The 18040-nt window shown below is 48.0% G+C and overlaps 3 protein-coding genes across 7 annotated transcripts; 2 read left to right on the forward strand and 1 right to left on the reverse strand.

Annotated features, from left to right (window-relative positions):
- The first annotated feature begins 58 nt into the window (after positions 1–58).
- ERI2 (ERI1 exoribonuclease family member 2) lies at positions 59–3698 on the forward strand. The gene is given in 7 exon segments (XM_072348936.1): positions 59–283; positions 285–504; positions 597–753; positions 1042–1142; positions 1498–1579; positions 2090–2178; positions 2356–3698. Coding segments are annotated over 7 exon segments (2172 nt in total). The 5' UTR covers positions 59–98; the 3' UTR covers positions 3694–3698.
- Positions 3699–4419: 721 nt separating this feature from the next.
- Positions 4420–13809, reverse strand: LOC140258559 (acyl-coenzyme A synthetase ACSM3, mitochondrial-like). Of its 5 annotated transcripts, none has more exons than XM_072348938.1 (15): positions 13505–13758; positions 12998–13187; positions 12218–12448; positions 10659–10869; positions 9765–9972; positions 9413–9556; positions 8434–8587; positions 7664–7743; positions 7192–7315; positions 6580–6660; positions 6327–6428; positions 5476–5603; positions 5261–5360; positions 4714–4833; positions 4420–4559 (listed from the first exon to the last, which is right to left on the reverse strand). In XM_072348938.1, the coding sequence occupies exons 3-15, from the start codon at positions 12413–12415 to the stop codon at positions 4473–4475; spliced, it is 1737 nt and encodes a 578-aa protein (XP_072205039.1). In that variant the 5' UTR covers positions 12416–12448; positions 12998–13187; positions 13505–13758; the 3' UTR covers positions 4420–4472. The 5 variants fall into 5 exon arrangements, with proteins under 5 accessions (XP_072205039.1, XP_072205043.1, XP_072205041.1 ...); XM_072348942.1 differs by having other exon boundaries at positions 13658–13748; XM_072348940.1 differs by having other exon boundaries at positions 13579–13740.
- On the forward strand, positions 13784–17356 carry THUMPD1 (THUMP domain 1 NAT10 acetyltransferase adaptor). The gene is made up of 4 exons (XM_072348943.1): positions 13784–14041; positions 14209–14392; positions 14933–15181; positions 15787–17356. The coding sequence occupies exons 1-4, from the start codon at positions 13835–13837 to the stop codon at positions 16053–16055; spliced, it is 909 nt and encodes a 302-aa protein (XP_072205044.1). The 5' UTR covers positions 13784–13834; the 3' UTR covers positions 16056–17356.
- Positions 17357–18040: the final 684 nt, after the last annotated feature.

The following is an 18040-nucleotide window of genomic DNA, read 5'->3' on the forward strand; positions in this document are numbered from 1 at the left end:
CTCGCTCTCCCGGGGCGGGGCGGTCTGTTCTGTTCTGTTCTGTTCTGTTCTGCTCTCGGCCCGGCGCTGAACCCGTCCCGTCCCGCAGGTTGCTGGGCATGGCGCGGAGCGGCCGGGGCGGCGCCCTTAGCGGCGCGGTGGCGGAGCGACGCTCCGTGTTCGGCTTCCTGCTCGTCGTCGACTTCGAGTCCACGTGCTGGCGGGACGCGCGGCGGCGCAGCCCCGAGATCAGTGAGTGCCGGGCCGCGGTCGGACGCGCGTTCGCGGGGGGAGCGCGTGCTCGTGTGCGCGTGCCCGCGTGCCGCCCTTTCCGCGGGCGCGGTGCCGTCCCTCGGGCAGCTGCCGCCCGCCGCCATCGCGCCGCGCTCCGTCGCAGTCGAGTTCCCGGCCGTGCTGCTGAACGCCGCCACGGGGCGCATCGAGGCCGAGTTCCACGCCTTCGTGCAGCCGCAGGAGCAGCCCGTGCTGTCCGAGTTCTGCACGGCGCTGACCGGCGTCACGCAGGTACCGCGGCCGCTCCCGCCGTTCGAAGGCAGCCGAACCTGCCGCGGGTCGCAGCCCGTCCTGACGCGGGTGTTTGTCTGTGCCGCCCGCAGAAGCAGGTTGATGACGGGGTCCCGCTGCACATCTGCTTGTCGCAGTTCCTGAAGTGGCTTCAGGGGATACAAAGGGAGAAGAAGTTCCTGTTCAGCTCAGACATCCCGAGTAACGCTGCTCCAGACACAAAGCTGTGCACGTTTGTTACCTGGACAGGTACGCGGTGTTCCCTTAGTGCACAAAGCAGCGCACGTTAAAAGGAGCGCTCGGTGGGACTGTTCACCAGCCGGGTGTGGGGCTCCCGCAGGGATGGCAGTAAGAGGCGCTCAGCATCCCACGGCAGGTCTGCTGCTGCCCTGCAGGTGGCTGTGCACCTTCCTGCCCAGCTGTGGGTTGGTTTGTTTGGTGACCTCTGGCTCATTCAGGTGAGAATAATGCCCGGTTTGCAGGTGTTAGGATCAAAGAAACGTTAATTCTTTGCTTGCTCTTGTCTTCCCTGCGCAGACTGGGACCTGGGCGTGTGCTTGCACTATGAGTGTAAGAGGAAGCAGTTGTGGAAACCTGACATCTTCAATTCCTGGATTGACCTCAAAGCAACGTACAGGGTGAGAGAAATCGGTCAGCTGAAACGTGGATCTGGAGCTGGAACAGGCTCCACAGGGAGGTGGCCGAGTCGCCATCCCTGGATGTGCTTAAAAACCTTTTGTGGTGCTCAGGGACGTGACCTAGCAGAGGGTTGTTAGAGTTGGGGTGGTATGGCCGGGTCGTGGTTGGACTTGATGATCTTTAAGGTCTTTCCCAACCTGAGTGATTCTCTGATATGTTTTATCACCTCAGAAGCTAACTCTGACGCACAACGAGGCAGCACAGGTTCCAGTGATTAGGGATTAGGTATTTCAGAAGCGTTTTTCACTCTGCTGTGAGCTGCTGCCTCTTAACCAGCTGCATGTTTCTCCTTAGGCCTTCTATAATAGAAAACCTAAGGGGCTGAGTGGTGCTTTGCAGGATTTGGGGCTGGCTTTTGTGGGACGGGAACATTCTGGTAAGTGTGATAATGATGAACCTCTCTCTGTATATGAATGTAATATTATTTGCAGGTGTACGATGTGCTGGTCCATTAAAGCACCCAAGTAGAGATGCTTGAAAGGTCATTTCTAATCTCACACTTAATTTTAGAATTCTCTCCCAGAGCTTTGGGGTGTGTGTGTGTGTGGGTGGATGTTCTGCAAGATCAAGTTCTGAGTTGCTGGAGCATGAAAGGAAAAAGAGCAAGGAAAGGATGAGGAACCTTGATCTTACCTGATAGCTCTGGGCAGCTTATGAGTGCGAAACACAATATGTATTAAATGCAAATAATAGATACAAACATAAATGCATTTTTTTTTTAATATTGACATGGTTAATACAAAACAGCAAGAATTTTAACCGTTGTGGCTATTTATTCAGCTGCATTCCTTCTTAAGTGTACGTAAATGTTTCTTGTCATCTAATAAGAGCTGTCAGCAGTAGTAGATGAAAAGGAAGACGTTAATATGTAACTGTGCTGTTGAAGGGTTGGATGACTCTCGGAATACTGCTCGTCTTGCTTGGAGGCTGATTTGTGATGGGTGTGTGCTGAAGATTACTAAATCTTTGGATAAGGTTGGTTACTATTTCACATCTTTCCTCTACTAGTCTTGTAGTCTGAAATACAGCTGAAGGGTGAATCTTGAGTATGAACTGAACAGAATACCCTTAGGCAGACACAGTGTTGTGCAGTGATTCCTGAAGCTTCTGGGTATTCACTTTCCAAAATCTTTTTATCAATGGACCCCCTAGTCCTGTCCTAGGAAGAACCTGATTGCCAGAACGCTGAATACTAACTCTGCTGACAAGACTCTGCCGGGAAGTAGCAGCAGCTCTGAAACATCCGGAGATAGACCTCGCAAAGCAAACTCTCTGGCAGAGAGAAACCACAATAGTACAGCTGGAATTATGGTAAACTCTAATGTACCATCTGCAGAACAGGCCACTTGCAGTGATTGCTCTGCAGACACGTGTGTTGTATCTGGCAGCAGCTCAAGGACTGATTTGTGTGAAGAAACCCGGAGCTCTTCTGCAGTATCTGCTGACAGATTTCCTCCTCTTCTCGGACGTGCACAGCAATCTCACAGTAGTTTATCACCAGGCATTCAGCAAGGACTGAACAGTGGGCATCTCATGAGCACAGCAAAGTACAGCTCTGCAGCGTGTGGGTCAGGACTAGTACTCATCTCCACCACTGTCTCCTCAGTTAATACCTCCAGTGAGAATACAGACACTCGTTCTGATTGCTTGTCTCTGCTGACTGACTGGGAAGACATAGCTTTAATACCTAAATCTCAATCTGAACCAAATTCAGACTACATTCAACCTAAGGAGGACTCAAGTACAGACATCTTAACTGTGTCTGAAGAAAAACCAGTTGCAGAGCAATCAGCTGCGATGAGTTCAGGTGATCAGAGTTTAGGGAAAACTCTGGTACCCACAGAACCTCCTAGATCTATCATTTACAAAAGTCCTGATACTACTATCTATAATGTAGGAATGGTGCAAAGGCAGACTTCAAATCTTTCTGCTTTTAAGATCCCATCTGCAAAGGTAAATGCTATTTCATCCCAATCAGAATTAATGAGAAATCATTCCGTTCCTTCTGAGGTTCCCAAAAGAAAGCCAACTAGTCCCACAGCACTCCCACCAGCAAAAAAGCAGCCTTTTGCTATCTATCAGGAGAAAACGGCGTCTTCAGATCACGCCTTGCCTTTGAGAAACTGGAATTTGTCCAGAGCATCTCGTGCCGTTCTGAGCTGCACAGTCAGTGCCAATCAGTCTGTAACAGCCGAGCAGAACCAAAAACTAACTCCCCCTCTCTGTAACTGCGGTCGAAGGGCTAAAAGGCTCTATGTGTCAAATGCAGGTCCAAATCATGGCAAAGCCTTTTTCTGTTGTCCTGTTGGCAGACGAGAAGGTAGTAAGAAAAGTTGTGGATACTTCAAGTGGGAAAATGTATTTCTAAAAGAGAAATCTCCTGCTATTGCCATGAATGTGGATGCTTTGACCCCTCTTGGAACGTGCCCCAGCACTTCAGGAAATTCTTCCAACAAAAGTTTGTTCCTCAGACCATCGATGAGAACTTGAAGCTTTTTAATTTGGTGGTTTGAATCTGAAGGTCAGTTAGTTAACTGTGGTTAATGAAACTGGGGCAGTCCAATAGTGTCAGATACGTGTTCTGAGCAGAGGATGGAAATGATGGTGCTAGGCTAATGTGGATGAAAACTGCAGTTGTTTAAGCATGCAGACATACCCACGTTACCGTGATTGGAGTGGGACAGAACAAATCATGTGCCGCAGTTGAGGTGTGAGCAGCTGTTGTTACAGGTCTTAAATTCCTACTTTGTCATCACGTGTCTTAAATTCTTTGCTAATTGAGTCCTTAAACATTTTAATGATGTAGATTTTGCCTTTATACTATTTTTTCTAAGTGCACTTGTAGAGATTTTTAACTGCAACTTTTAAATATCTATTTATAAGTTGCCACGCTGCTCAGGAGTGATTCTTGAAGCAAGTGTTGTACCAAACTCTTGTGATTTTTCTCCTTTCAGTAATAATAAAGATGAAGTGATGGTTCACTAAGTTTATTTAACACATCATCTGTTGCAATCTTTATTAGACAACTTGTGTGTCATTCGTATCAGCCTGCCTGCTTTTGTGCTCTGTGTGGTACCGGGGCAGCCCAGTGCTGGGGGTCAGGTGAGGCTTATTGAAAGTGTCATCTAAGAGAGGCATTGTGTGACTTCACGTTACTGTGTAAATCAGCATCATCTTACTGTGTTTGAACAAACAAGCAAAGCAAAAAGCCACCAGCACCCACACACTATGTGACGCTCTGTTAAAACAACAGCACAACCCAAAGCATTCTAGTATCTCCTCCACTCCTTCTGGCGTAGTTCGTTTCTTCGGATCTTCCCGCTCACAGTTTTTGGCAGCTCTCGAACAAACTCCATCTAATGGGAAAGGGGGGAAATGACAGTACAAAATGATTTACTTCAGAAGGGACTTTCCTTTGGTGACAGCCTCACAAGTGACATAACAGTTGATATGTGCTTTCTTATAGTCATGACAACTACTTAATTGTCAACTGGACAATTGCTGACTTACTTTCCGAGGGTACTTGTATGGAGCAGTAGCTTTCTTAACGTGGTCTTGTAGCTCTTTCATCATTTTTTCTGGATCATGTGAGACGTAGTTGGGTGCTAAAACAACGAAGGCTTTCACTACCTTGAAAACAACAAGGGAACAGAGGGTGAAGTAATGATGAAACCACAAAATCGTCGGATTTGAAAGTTTCATTAAGCTTTTCCATTTACCAAACGTTTACGTACAAACTGCAGAATAACAAATACGACAAATGCAAACAGCTTTGCCACTGTTGTGTGTTTGCGCGGACTATGGAGATAATCAACAGGGGAAACACTGGAACGCAGAGGAAAAGCTTCAAATCGTGCCTTGGTTATGCTGGATGTGGGGTAATTGCCGTGGTCTGTTTTTCTGGGTTAGGGGTGTCTGATAGAGTAGAAATGCCAGTTTGATTTTATTTAGTTCAAAAAGTTCATCCCTGGGCAGACTAATCCATTGGAAGTCGCTCTTCATCAGCCACAGTTTGTATAAAGCTCCTTTTTACCTAAAACGTGCTTCGCTTGTTTACCTCTCCCCTGATGGGGTCCGGACTGCTGACAACTGCAGATTCCACCACCGCAGGATGCTCTAGTAGAGCACTTTCTACTTCAAATGGTCCAATGCGGTATCTTTAAAATGGAGATAAAGGTTCTTTATTTGTATTTGAAACACATAAGCACATCTTATCTGAATCAGCTCTATTATTTGTGCTGGAAGATGTATTGTTAATCAGCGCTGAATTACCCAGCAGAATTAATGACATCATCAGCTCTTCCAACAAACCAGAAGTATCCATCTTCATCCATGAGCCCTCTGTCTCCAGTAACATAGAAATCCCCACGGACTGTTGCCTTTGTTTTCTCTGGGTCATCCTAGGAAATATTAAATTGCGTTTTGCATAAAAGCTACTTGAAAAATAAAAGAAATTGCATTTTGGTGGATTCATATTCAGCAGGAATTTTCAGTGGGAGCTCAATAACAACCAATTGTAATAAATGACAATAGATTATTAATTCACTATTATCAGCCCCTAAAACAAGACGCAGTTGATGATTGGACTAGATGGCCTTAGTGGTCTCTTCCAACCTTAACGATTCTGTGATAATAGGCTGATAGCATCCATAACATTGAACACTGTTTCCTGTTGTAAGAACTGAGAGCACTGCATTTGCTTTTTGATTCTGGGACCAAAAATCTGAACCAAAATAGAAACAAAAAATGCCATGCTCAAAGCACTAGTTGGAGCCCAGATCTGCAGTGAAGAGACTTGAACAGTGTCCCCCACTTCTCAGATGGAGTTCCTAGCCCTCTGACCAAAGGGCATTTGGGGACTCAGGGAGGAGGCTGTTAGAGATTTCCCTTTTTATTAAGGAAATAATCAAAAGAAAGTGAATTGAACTTGCTAGGCAAGGCGCTATCATCAACCAGCTAGCAGTCTGTGTAAGTAGACTAAGTGGCTGCATGAAAAGAAATGGAAATCTCTTTTCGTCCCCAGGGGCTTTCAGACATCTGAACAGTATACATGAATGAAACGAGGCAGATTCCTTGGCAGAGGCTTGATATGGCATCTGCTTTATCTGGAGAAGCGTTCTTACAGCATAGCGAGTAAAGAGGAAAAGTGGTCTTGTAGGTTTTACTCTGATGGCAATCTCTCCTTCTTTTCCAGGAGGCAGAATGTTACCGTTTTCATCTATAATCTAAAAATAAGCAAAACACAGCTTTATTATCTTTGAGCCAAATTAAAAAGCATTATGTTAATATCATGGAATCTTGATACTCATTTAAAACATCCCATTGAAATATCTATTATACACTACAATATGGCAGTGCCAACAAGAGTTGCCATACCTTGACATCATACCCTGGAGATGGTTTTCCCATAGAGCCAGGTTTAATTTCCATTCCTTTAAAATTTCCACAGACAAGCACCTGTAATAAATGTTTTTCTCAGTCAAACAGTGACCTGTCCATTCAGTCTTCAGCTCAGGTTTAGAATACTCAGCCAACACAGTGATCTTCTATAGGAAATAATGATCCCTTCAGTATAAGGTTATGCCCAGTGAAATAAATGACACTCCAGAAATCTTGCCCAGAGCCCAAACAATGTGAGCATTCCAAAGACAGAGTTCAAAGCACAATCTGGAAGGAAGTCATGATGAGTGCATCCCACATGGAGAGCAGGCCTTGGACTTTTGGGGGAGCCATTACACTTGTCCTATGAGTTAAAATAGCTGCATTTTCATTGTTGCCTATTGGAACTGACTTTCACCCTCAAAGTCACAACCGTTGTAACAGTTGTGATGAATTTGTGTTGCTGGAATGTGGTGAAGTGAGGAGGAGTACGTGAACCTAATACAACTGTGTGCAGTCTTATTTTAATGACTTTTTCTTGGCAAAACGAATAGATTTTATTGCTAAAACTGCAAAGCATGTACTTTTCACCCATAAAGCTCAACGTACAGTTTCTGTTTGTCCGTAGCCCTCGTGGATATCCAGCCCTGTCTGTGCTTTCCACGCAGCCATCACCTCGGGGTTGATTGGCTCCCCGGCGCTCACACAGTGCCGCAGGCTGTTGAATGTGCAGCTGGGAAAGAGAAAGCAAATGACTGGCAGTTCTGTCTGCTATGTCCTGTTTGCTGCAGGATTCCTGCGTTGTGGGGGACCTGTCTATACAAATCGCTGAGTCTCATTTGTTCCATTTGGACTGTGCAGTGACAAACAACAAATCTGAAAACAACAGAAGAAAGAAAGAAAAGAAAGCTTCCTGTTTTACTTTAGAAAATCTAATCATGTGATGTTCCTGGCCATAGTCTGAACTGGAGCCCGGACCAAAGAGGAACAATGGAGTTCAGCCCTATCAGTGAGAACCCAGTGAGGCCGAGGTGTCTTTCATGTGACGGATGGCACTGCTGGGGACGCTGCCTCGGCTTACCTGGCTGGCTGGTGCTGCACAAGCATTCGGTAGGCAGTTGGGGCTGAGCAGAAGACAGTTATGGGATATCTTGACAGGCTCTAAGGAGTTCAGAATGGTAAAAACCAATGTTGTCAATATACCGAATCCTGTGAGGTCTCATCTATATTATAAGAGATGTAATGATATCTGCCTGCATCGGGTTTATGAAACACAAACAAAATATTAGTGTCCTAAAAGCAGTTAGCACAGCAGTTACATTTATTTAGGTTTTTTTTTCTTTAAAACAGAATCTGCATCATCTTACAATGCGTCCATAACACCAAAGCTTTGCTCTCTGGGAAGGTCTGAAGTCCTCCTTGCTTTGATCAGTTTAACTGTAATTGCAGTTAAGGGAGAAAAAAAAAAGTGAAATACTACACCTACATTTTTGGATGTCCTACAGGACGAAAACTGAAAGCATTCTCCAGCACAGCCTGCTGTCACCTAACAGCTCCCACCACCTCAGGATAAGGGGTGAAAGGTGGCACTCTTTTACAAAGGATGAGGAGCTGTGTGTGGAGAATGGAAGACAATACGATGCTGGTGGCATTTGTTAAAGGAATTCAGCCTTGCTGCCTCCTCACCCCCAACCACTGAGTTGCACGGTGCAGGCAACCAGCGTTCTCCTTTGTCTATTAATGTCACTCATTTTGATAACAGATTAGCTCTGCAGATCCCAGCCCAGTTTCCTCCGTGTTTCACTTCTAGGACAAACAGCAAACAGCTGCAAGGTCGGCTCCCCCACCTACCTCAAAGACAGCAGGCGGGCTGAACTGTGGCATCTTATGTACAAACACACACGCCCCTTGACTCCATGCTGAAAACATGCTCCACGCTGCCTTGGCCCAGCCCGTGTCTGAGGTATTCCAGTATACATCTGAAGAGGTCAGGTTCAGCCAGTACCTGATAGCAGGAGGAAGCACAGCCCATAGTCCATACTTAGCAGAAATAAAGCAGTAGTAAAACACTGTGAGATGTGCCAGGGAAGCGAATTTGGCACTGTTTGTCTTGGCTAAGCGGCACTTAGAGTGATCTGAATGACTGAGCATGACCAGGTCCTGGCAGGGGGGAGGTGCAGCAGGACAGACCAATGCTGCACATTTCTAAGGGAACTTGTGCTGACAGAGCAGCAGGACCCACCTCAGGACGTGGTGCTGCATGAAAATGAGATTGCTTGTTGTGACAAGGATGGCTTTAGTTCACTGCATGTGGGGCCTCTTCTGGTTTGTTGCTCTCTCCCAGTTAGAGTGAAGTGCACTCCCCTAGCAATTTTATAAATAATGTTGCTTTATAGATTTAGAGATTCTGAATCACCAGCATTTTATTCCTCTGGGAGCTGTGTTGAATCCAGCCACACATGAACCCAGAAGCCTGTCAGACCCACGTACTTCTCCCATTTTGGATACAGACTTCATAAACTTATGCTGATGTTCATTTGGTGCACAGTCTGTTAACTGCTAACTTGTTGAACACACAGCAAAAGAGTTATCAGAAGTTAAAGGTTGAAAAGAAGTTAGTACATCTATTGGCTGCTACATCCCACGCACACTAGGACAGCTGGACTCCAAATGTGCCTTGTGTCCTGGCACATCAGCCATCCAAACAAATCTTGGTTGGGTTCACAGAAGGCTTGTTTTCTTACAACAGCAAAATGAATGCTAATGGTCAAAGCTTTCATTGCTCTTCCTCCAGCCAAGACCAATCCATCTGACAAAGCAGTGCACATACCTTCCGCTCACACTGTGGCCAATGCCATAGCTGCAGTGGGAATGCTCCGTCATTTTTGGAGCGCCCGTTGTCCCGCTAGTGAAATAGATGGCCATGGGGTGCTGAGACTTTGTGGTCACGCACCGGTGATCAGATGGAGCATTTCTTTAAAATAAACAAATGAGGAATTAAGTGATTTCTTTGTGACTTACACCTTCCTGTAAATGTGTAAAATAACCCGCAGCAATCAGAAGTGCCAAACCCATTTCTATTTTTCCAGACCCAGAAGGATGAGAACACATTGGCACGTGCAGCATTTCCCACCCAAAGCAAACAGGAGCACTGAGGCGCTGCCACAGTGGTGGTTACTCACTTCAGCAGGTCCTTGAAGCTCAGCCACCCCTCTCGGTGTCCCTCTGACAGCAGCAACTTGAACCTCAGAGACTGGCAGTCAGCCTCTACTGACTCCACAGTTGATGCCACAGAATCATCAGCGATGACACCCTTTGCCTTGGATTTCTGGAGGCGATAGAGAATGTCCTTTGCTGTCAGCTGCTGTGTGCCAGGAATTGGGATGGTTCCTAAACAGGAGCAAGTGGAATGGAAAAAAACAGCTTATATGTTGCTTAGTAGTTCTTGTACTACTAGGGCTTCAGCTTACTTGGTGGTCTTGAGTGGGACAATACTGTACTGAAAGCAGGATTTTGTCCTATGTCTGTAAATATACTGACTTGGGTGGACTGAATTCTGTGTGAGGATGAGCACAAGTTAGGAGGTACCAGGCTGGACATGGGACACTAAAAGAAATCAAGTGAAGATCTTTCCTTGGTCTGACCCCTCCTGAGGACCATGCCATCCCTCTGAACTTAATTTCTTTACTGTACCCCACTAGTGTTTGTGGGGCACCACAACATTCTGGGTTGAAAACATTGGCAAACTGGGCAGGTAATGGATCCCACAGGGGCCATGTGAAACACTTGGCTAAATGTGGGCCAACTTCACTGCAAGGCTGCAAGAAGGTGCACGTAGGATGCATCTCCAGTGATGGAGAAAGGAGAACATCCAGGGAGAGTGGACTCAGAGTGTTTCCTTAATAGCTAAAGCACGTGCAGAAATACATAGAAATGCCACATTCGGCATGAAGGGTGTTCCTGTTTTACTAGTTCATCCTCAACAGCATGTTTCTAGTTCTGCATGCATTAAGTAGCAAGGATTGGTTTAAGTCATGCTTTCTGTCCCTGTATGCCACCTGTATGCTCGCACCAACCTGTTCTCATGCAAGCCACATTCAGCAGCCACCACTCTGGGATCCGTGGCAGAAGCAGAAGAACTCTGTTCCCGCACTGCAGATTGCAGGCACCAGAAAGGACATTGGCTGCTTTCCTGGACAGCACTCCCAGCTCCTCAAAGCTCCACTTCACCTCTTCTCCAGCACCATCTACCCACCACAATGCGGGGGTTTTAGGCTTTTTTCCCTCCTATAGAACGACAGGGTACAGTGCAAATGCTTCACTTTAGGAACACACCACCTTTACCTTAATTAGGTCTAAGGAAACAAAGCATTTGGCACTAATTCAGTGCTGGAGGAATCTGGGGATGAAGCTGAAATTTGCTGTTGGCTCCAAACGAGGCTCTCCTTCAGAAAGAGCAGCCTACAAATATCACGTTAGAAATTACATGTGCATTCCTTTCCTGAGCTCATGGTGTTTCCCTCTGCAGAGGCTGTCCAGCCTTCTGTTCCTGGCCACAAAGCTGCCAATGGACACAGGTGCAGCTGAGCTGTGCCTCAGTTTCACAAACTCTCTGAGCTCATTTCAAACTTATTCTTGAATTGAACCTATTTGTTACTTCTGAAATTAGGTCTGAGGTTCAGAAGCACAGTGTGACCTCTAATCAGCTAACTGAAAAGTGAAATGTATGTACACAGCGTGCTCCTAGGGGGACTGATGCTTTTAGCAGAGACATTGTGCAAGTTGCTTCCTGAGCAAAGAAAACCTCACGGAGGCAGCAAGAACATGGCATCTTGTTTTCTGATTGAAGGTAGAACAACACTAAGGTTCATCTCCAGGGAGAAGAGTTTTGCTGTGTACTTCAGAGGACAAAACTCTTCATTCCTTGCTTCGTTCGCAGCCTGCCAAAATCAATTCTGCCTGCAAATGGAGCAAATGCTTGCCTTGGGTCAGACAGGAGAAACCTCTGCTCTGTTCCTGCTGCCAGGTGGACACCACTGTATTCAGCCCCTCATCATGAAGAACCTGTGGACTACACCCACAGAGACTAGAGCAATATAGTAAGATAGGTGATACACCTACACTTCTTTTTTTTTTAAAACATATCTGTATATATTCCCCATCCTTGCTTAGAGCTTGTGCCTGTTTGGGCACTCCAAGTGTTTCGGTTCTGTGGACTGATAGCTCCTGATGCAAAGATTTCATGACCAGAAAAGAGTGGGAGGTTCAGCAATACACCATGTTATTCATTTTGCAGGCAAGCAGTGAGATGTGCGTGGGCTGAGCGCTTTGCCTCGCACTCAGGCTGGGTGCATGTCACAGCCACTAGGGGAAGCGGTGCAAGGCTCAGAGTGCTCCAGTTGGTCTCGTCCTTAAGGCACAAATTTACTCAGGGTCAGTGTCACCAGAGTTACTCATTAAAGAAATAAATCACTCGGGCCCACAAACAGGGCAGCGTGTGGCCTAGGGGGTTTACAGGTTCAAACTACATGAGACGGCCATGAGATTATAGCCAAAGCGTAACTACAGCAGCGTGCCGGATGGATGTGGCTGGCAGCTCAGCTCTTCAGCAGCAGAGCAGACGAGTAGCTGTTACCTTTTCTACTTCGGTCCATCTGTCTAACACATTGCTGGCAAAGTTGAAGTACTCTGGCACCTCTGGTCTGTACTGCTGTTTCATGAGTTCGTAACTAAACGAGGTTTGAGCTGCAGAGCTCTGGCTGCAAAGCTGGCGAGATCTTCTCAGGGAAGCATGCAGGGACACAACATTCAGGGCCTTCCATAGACACCGCATAGCAGCAGCAACTCGAGCAGCCTCCAAGAAATGCTGCAGATACACGGATACAAACCTGGTGTTAGCCATGTAGTTTCAAATCAGCATTTACTACCATGCGGTGGAATGAGATGGAATAACAATAACTCTATCTGGAATACCTGGTGAAGACAGTTCTGGTTCTGCTGCTGTAGGTCCCTGCCCCCACTGGTCATCACACAGCTGAGATCTGACCCAACTTGCCACACTCAGCCCAACCAGCAGGGCAGTGTACCCGTCAGTCACAGCCCTTCCCTCCCCACAGCTCCCACTGCACTGCTGTTACATAGGAGGGGCACTGAAAGCACCTAAAGTGTGACTGCTGGGAATGGAAGGACTGCTGCTGACTGACAACACTGAAGTAGCAGCATGGACTAAGATGGTGCATAGAAAACCTACAGGAGAGAATCCCAGCGAGATGAAAGGTGCGGAAAGGCAAGGAGAACAAGGAATGCAGACAGACAAGAGGCACATCAGTCTTGTTCCAGTACCAGAAAGTGTCCTGTCCAGCAGCAGCACGGCTGGCTGGGAGCTGGTCACCTTGAGCAGAGGCTGTCAACTCACCTCTCACTCTCAGCCCTCCAACAGCTGAGATGCGCTGCAGCTTTGATTGCTTGCACAAATCCAAGGCTTCGGTTGCACAGCTCTTCTGGCACTGCTGCTGTGCTCAGTGACAGCCTGTTTCTGTTGCACGTACTTTGGACTCACACAAGGGGCAGACAGGTCCCATCTGGAGAGAAGAGCCGGCAGGTTTCTGCAGAGCTCAGAGCGGAAGCAGAAAGTGAGATGAGGGTGAAAATCTCTCCTGTTTCCTTGCAGTTCCCTGCTCCTACCCCTGGCTCCGGACAAGCACAGCCTTAGAACCTTGCTGCAGCCAACTCCAGGCTGTTACACTGTCTGGGGCAGCACAGCAGACATAACTGAGCAGTGCAGATGTGACGGTTGGTTCCTGCGGTGCTGCAGCTGGCACAGCGCTCTGTGAGCGCCCTGCCCACGGCATTACTGTGCTCGTTTTGCCGCCAGCCCATGCTGGAAAGGTGGCACTTGCCAGGGAGCTGGGGAAACACTAACCCTGAATTGGGGCACCGCGATTTATTCCTGAGGGTTTGGCTGTTTGACCCTCCTGCTGCAGCTCCACTCTCAACCTGCAGCTCCAAGGCTTCATGCACACAGACACGCTCGTTTCTTAGAAGCGATGACCGTTTTTCAGGGCCTCGTTAATACCCGGTAACGTCTCGGACACGCGGCACTGCCGCCCGTTCAGCCCTTCCTCCTCCATCATCTTCCTCTTCGCAGCGCGCAGACGCTCCGCCCCGGCGACGCACGTGCTGAGGCGCGCCGTGTGACGTCATCGCGGCGCGCCGTGTGACGTCATCGCGGCGCGCGGCGGCGAGGCTCCCGATGGCCGCTCCGGAGGCGGCGGCGCGGAAGCGGCGGCTGAAGGGGCAGTTCGCGGCTCGCGCCAAGCGGCCCCGCGGCGGCGGGCGGCAGCTGGAGGCCGGGATGCGCGGCATCCTCATCACCTGCAACATGAACGAGCGCAAGTGCGTGGGGGAGGCCTACAGCCTGCTGGGCGAGTACGGGGACCTGCTGTACGGCCCCGAGCAGGTGCGTGCGGCACTTCCGTCGGCGGGGAGGGGGGCGGCCACGCGGGCTCCGCTCCGTGCGGCTGAGCGGGGTTTGGGGCGGCCGGTACCGCGCGGCGCTCAGCGCGTGTCCGAACCGCGTGTCCGAACCGCGTGTCCGAACCGCGTGTCCGAACCATTTGCCCGCAGCTGCCGGAGCCCGCGGAGCGACTGTCGGGGAGCGAGAGGGAGGAGGAGGAGGAGGACGACGCGGAGGCTGCGCTGAAGAAGGAGGTCGGGCAGATCCGCGCCTCCACCGAGCGGCAGCTGCGGCGCTTCCAGTCGGTGGAGAGCGGCGCCAACAACGTCGTCTTCATCCGCACCCAGGGCGTAGGTGAGTGCGGAGCGGGGATCCGAGCCACGCGGGTCCGGGGCTCCTCCTGGGGGGGGGGGGGTGGCCAAGAGGGTCGGCGACATCCTGGGCTGTGTCAGAAGTGCAGCCTGCGGGACCGGGCGGTGGGCATCCCTCTGTACTCAGCGCTGGGGAGGCTGCACCTCTAGTGCTGTGTGCAGTGTTGGGCCCCGCACTGCGAGAAAGGTATTGAGGACCCGGAGTGTGTCCAGAGAAGGGCAATGGGGTCTGAGAGGTGTCTGGGGCACGAGGCTCATAGGGAGCAGCTGGGGAACGGGATGGTTCAATCTCAAGAAGAGTCTCGGGAGACCTCACTGCACTCTGCTGCTCCCGAAAGGAGGCTGTGGGAGGGCTGGGGGTGGCCTCTGGTCCCAGATACCAGCGATAGGATGAGAGGGAACGTTCAGGTTCAGGCTGAGCACAGTGCAGCCACGCGTGCATTTCCCTGGCTTATACTTATAGAGGGGAACAAGGGAGAAGACGCCTCCAAGTTGATTCTCACACCTCGCTGTTTCCTTGTAGAACCTGAGAACCTGGTGCACCATATACTAAAGGACATTCATACCACTAAAAAGAAGAAAACCAGAGTCATTCTGCGCATGCTGCCCATTTCTGGAACTTGCAAAGCTTTTCTGGAAGATATGAAAAAATACACAGAAACGTTTTTTGAGCCTTGGTTCAAAGCTCCCAATAAGAGCACTTTCCAAATCGTTTACAAAGCTCGTAATAACAGTCATATGAATAGAGAAGAAGTAATTAAGGAACTGGCAGGTACGTATAGATCACATACAGAACTGAACCTGAGTATACAGGCAGATCAGTTTCATGCATAACATGGGTTAGGCTGTTTGAAGAAAAGTGCTGTAAATGAGGAGGTGTATTTGGTGCTTAAAATCTGCGTGTTGAGTTATAAAGACGTCTCTAAGGCTGTGGAAAGAGCTTGACATGAGCGTTTCCTATTGATGTCTCGAGGTGACAAAGCAGAACAGCGTGCAGTAGTGAATTCAGTTTGGCGTGTCAGTTAGACATGCTTTGAAATGACTACATCGAGTTGTTTTCTCTGAGCACTATACTGAAAAATGCACGTTCCTATTTCTGTTTAATGTGGGACTTGGAAAACAGCTCTGCAACAAGTTGCATGCTTTGGCATCTTGTTTCTTGCTAGTTGCAGTGGGATAATTCTTAGTTACTGTACTCCTCCTGGTAGTATTTCTTAAGAATCCTTCTCTGTTCTGCTGTCTTACACAACTGCAGTAAGTAATAATTGGTTACAAGCAGAGGGATGTTATCTTCTCTGCCTTGTAGCCCTGTCAGGAGAGCACGCTGATGTTCTGAAAGTTTTCGCAACATCTTTTAAACTATATCTTGTTTTACAGGAATTGTGGGCAGCCTTAACCCAGAGAACAAAGTCGATCTCAATAATCCACAATATACAGTTGTGGTGGAAATAATAAAGAATGTTTGTTGCTTGAGTGTGGTGAGAGACTATGTTCTGTTCAGAAAATACAACCTACAGGAGGTGGTGAAGAGCAACAAAGAAGACATGCAACAAAACCCATCAAACGTGTCTGAAGAACAGAACTCAGCCGCTAAACCAGAAACCATGGAAGAGAACTTAAAGGAAGCAAAACAAGAACAAGAGTGATGGTGAGATGGAAGTTGAACTCCACGGGAATTATATGCAAACAGTGTAGAAAATGTGGTAGAAAGGAAAGATGAACACAATAGAAACCTATTAAAAATATTGCCTGGGAATTTGGAGAGGATGTTCTAAGGAAAAGTGGGTTTTGTTTTGGAATCTTGTTTTTAAAATCCACATGGAAGAATTGTGATGCTTGCTGCTGGGGGATTTCCAAGGGCTTCATCTCTGCTGAGGTTTGCTGCCGTCCTTCAGCAGTTTTGTTCAGTTGTCTTTAGCTAGCACCGAAGTGTGCTCACATGCATGCATCCATAGAGGTGGCCAGCCTGCAGGGTGAAGTGAGAGACCTGAACACGGCAGTTGCTTGGAGAGGGTTTTAGGGAAGAGATCTGACAAGTTTTGGGGCTGCAGAGCTCAGATCTGTTTCTGTGTGAGCAACAAGAGCTCCAACTGCTATATATATTTTTTCCTGTATGCATCTCTGAAAGAAAATGATGAGCCTTAAAAGGGTATTTTACGGGTTGCTGTGATCAAAATACTTGAATTCTACAAGAGGGTTCAGAGTAATAGACAGGACTGCTCTAGAGCAGAAGTACAGTGCAGACTTTGCAGATGGTTTCAGAAGCTCCATGTGTGTACACCAGCTGTGTATGCAGCAGTTATCAGCTTGCAGCAAATGCTGCATGCAGCCACTTAACAGATTGCTTCCCAATAATTTATTGCAAATAGGTTTTTGTTGGGCTCTTTTCAAAAGCACAATTCTTGGGGCTGAAGTTATAAAGTCTTGGTTTTTATTTTTTCTTAGATCTCAAAATTTGGATTTAAAAACTGCTCGGAAATTTCTCATGAGAAGAGCTCTCTGCTATGCCATGTTGGATAAGGGGATATGAGCTTGGCTTTTTGTACAGGCTTAGCCTCGCAACGTTTGTTTTGTTCCATGTTGAAAATCAATGTCAGTGGGTTTTTGTTTGTCAGTTTGTTGTGGCAGCTCTTGATATCACAGTGACTTTAAAATAAACCAAGCCAAAGAGTGCAGCTACTGCCTGCTGTCTGAGGGGCTGGAGCACTCCTCCTGCACAACTGCCTGGCATCAGTGTCCCATTTCTAGCCTGTGGGTTGCTCGTGGGAAAAGCCTGTCCTGAAGGAAGCTGCTTGTTCCTTCTCTGATTTAACAGGAGCAACTTGTTCAGGTCTCTGTGTTTCCATTTTCCTCTTCTCTCAAAACCGTTACAGAAGATGGAAATGTAAGAGGACTTTTTCTCTTGTCCATCTTTGTTACCACTTGGTTATTAAAGATTCGCTTTCTTACCTCTCAGTGTTTTCTTTTGAAATTTAAAGCTGTTTGCACGTGAATGAAAACAGGTCACTGGGGAGGGCCCTGCTGGACCCCAGTCATAGCTGCCAGCTGGAACATTTGTGGGGGCTGATGCTGGTCATTGTGGCTCAAGGCAGCCCATTTGTTATTGCCAAGGCCGCAGACTCGTGGGTAGTTGTGTTGTAGGGCTGGTTGTTTTTTCCTTCTACCTGCCACTCCAAAGTGCAGGAAGCTGCTTGAACGTGCTGCACAATGAACCTGCAGTCTCCAGAAAGACTTAATTATTACACTGAGATGAACAGCCCCGTGATGTTGTCATGCAAAATATGGGAAGAAAACTTTTATCTCCAATGTAGTGTTAGAAAACCAACATTCCTTTATTCCCTGTGATGTGTACCAGGCAACTCGATGAGTCTGGGTTCTTATTTAAAGTTAAGTTGTAGCTACGTAACGCCCTGTGCGGATGCAGAGAGAATCCTGCTGGCACTGCCTTCTGCGGAGCAGGACAGCTGGGGACAAAAGGCCGTTCGCACACCAGGCAGAACACGCGGTCAGTGTCCAAGCAGCGATCACGCTTTGCAAACAAACGCGCCGCTCCAGGAGCTGCCGGAGCAGCGCGTGCCAACCTGCAACGACGGCCGCACCGCGGCGCCACGTGACCTCCCTCCATACACCG

Source organism: Excalfactoria chinensis, chromosome 14 (assembly GCF_039878825.1).
Source record: "Excalfactoria chinensis isolate bCotChi1 chromosome 14, bCotChi1.hap2, whole genome shotgun sequence".
Taxonomy (NCBI): domain Eukaryota; kingdom Metazoa; phylum Chordata; class Aves; order Galliformes; family Phasianidae; genus Excalfactoria; species Excalfactoria chinensis.

Coding starts and splice junctions, on each gene's coding strand:
- LOC140258559 (XM_072348941.1), bottom strand. CDS start 12,415: ATGCGGTGTCTATGGAAGGCCCTGAATGTTGTGTCCCTGCATGCTTCC. Junction 8,588..9,412: donor GGCCACAGTGTGAGCGGAAG/GTATGTGCACTG, acceptor TCCTGCTATCAG/GTACTGGCTGAACCTGACCT. Junction 4,560..4,713: donor CATACAAGTACCCTCGGAAA/GTAAGTCAGCAA, acceptor CTTTCCCATTAG/ATGGAGTTTGTTCGAGAGCT.
- THUMPD1 (XM_072348943.1), top strand. CDS start 13,835: ATGGCCGCTCCGGAGGCGGCGGCGCGGAAGCGGCGGCTGAAGGGGCAG. Junction 14,042..14,208: donor TGCTGTACGGCCCCGAGCAG/GTGCGTGCGGCA, acceptor ATTTGCCCGCAG/CTGCCGGAGCCCGCGGAGCG. Junction 14,393..14,932: donor CATCCGCACCCAGGGCGTAG/GTGAGTGCGGAG, acceptor GTTTCCTTGTAG/AACCTGAGAACCTGGTGCAC.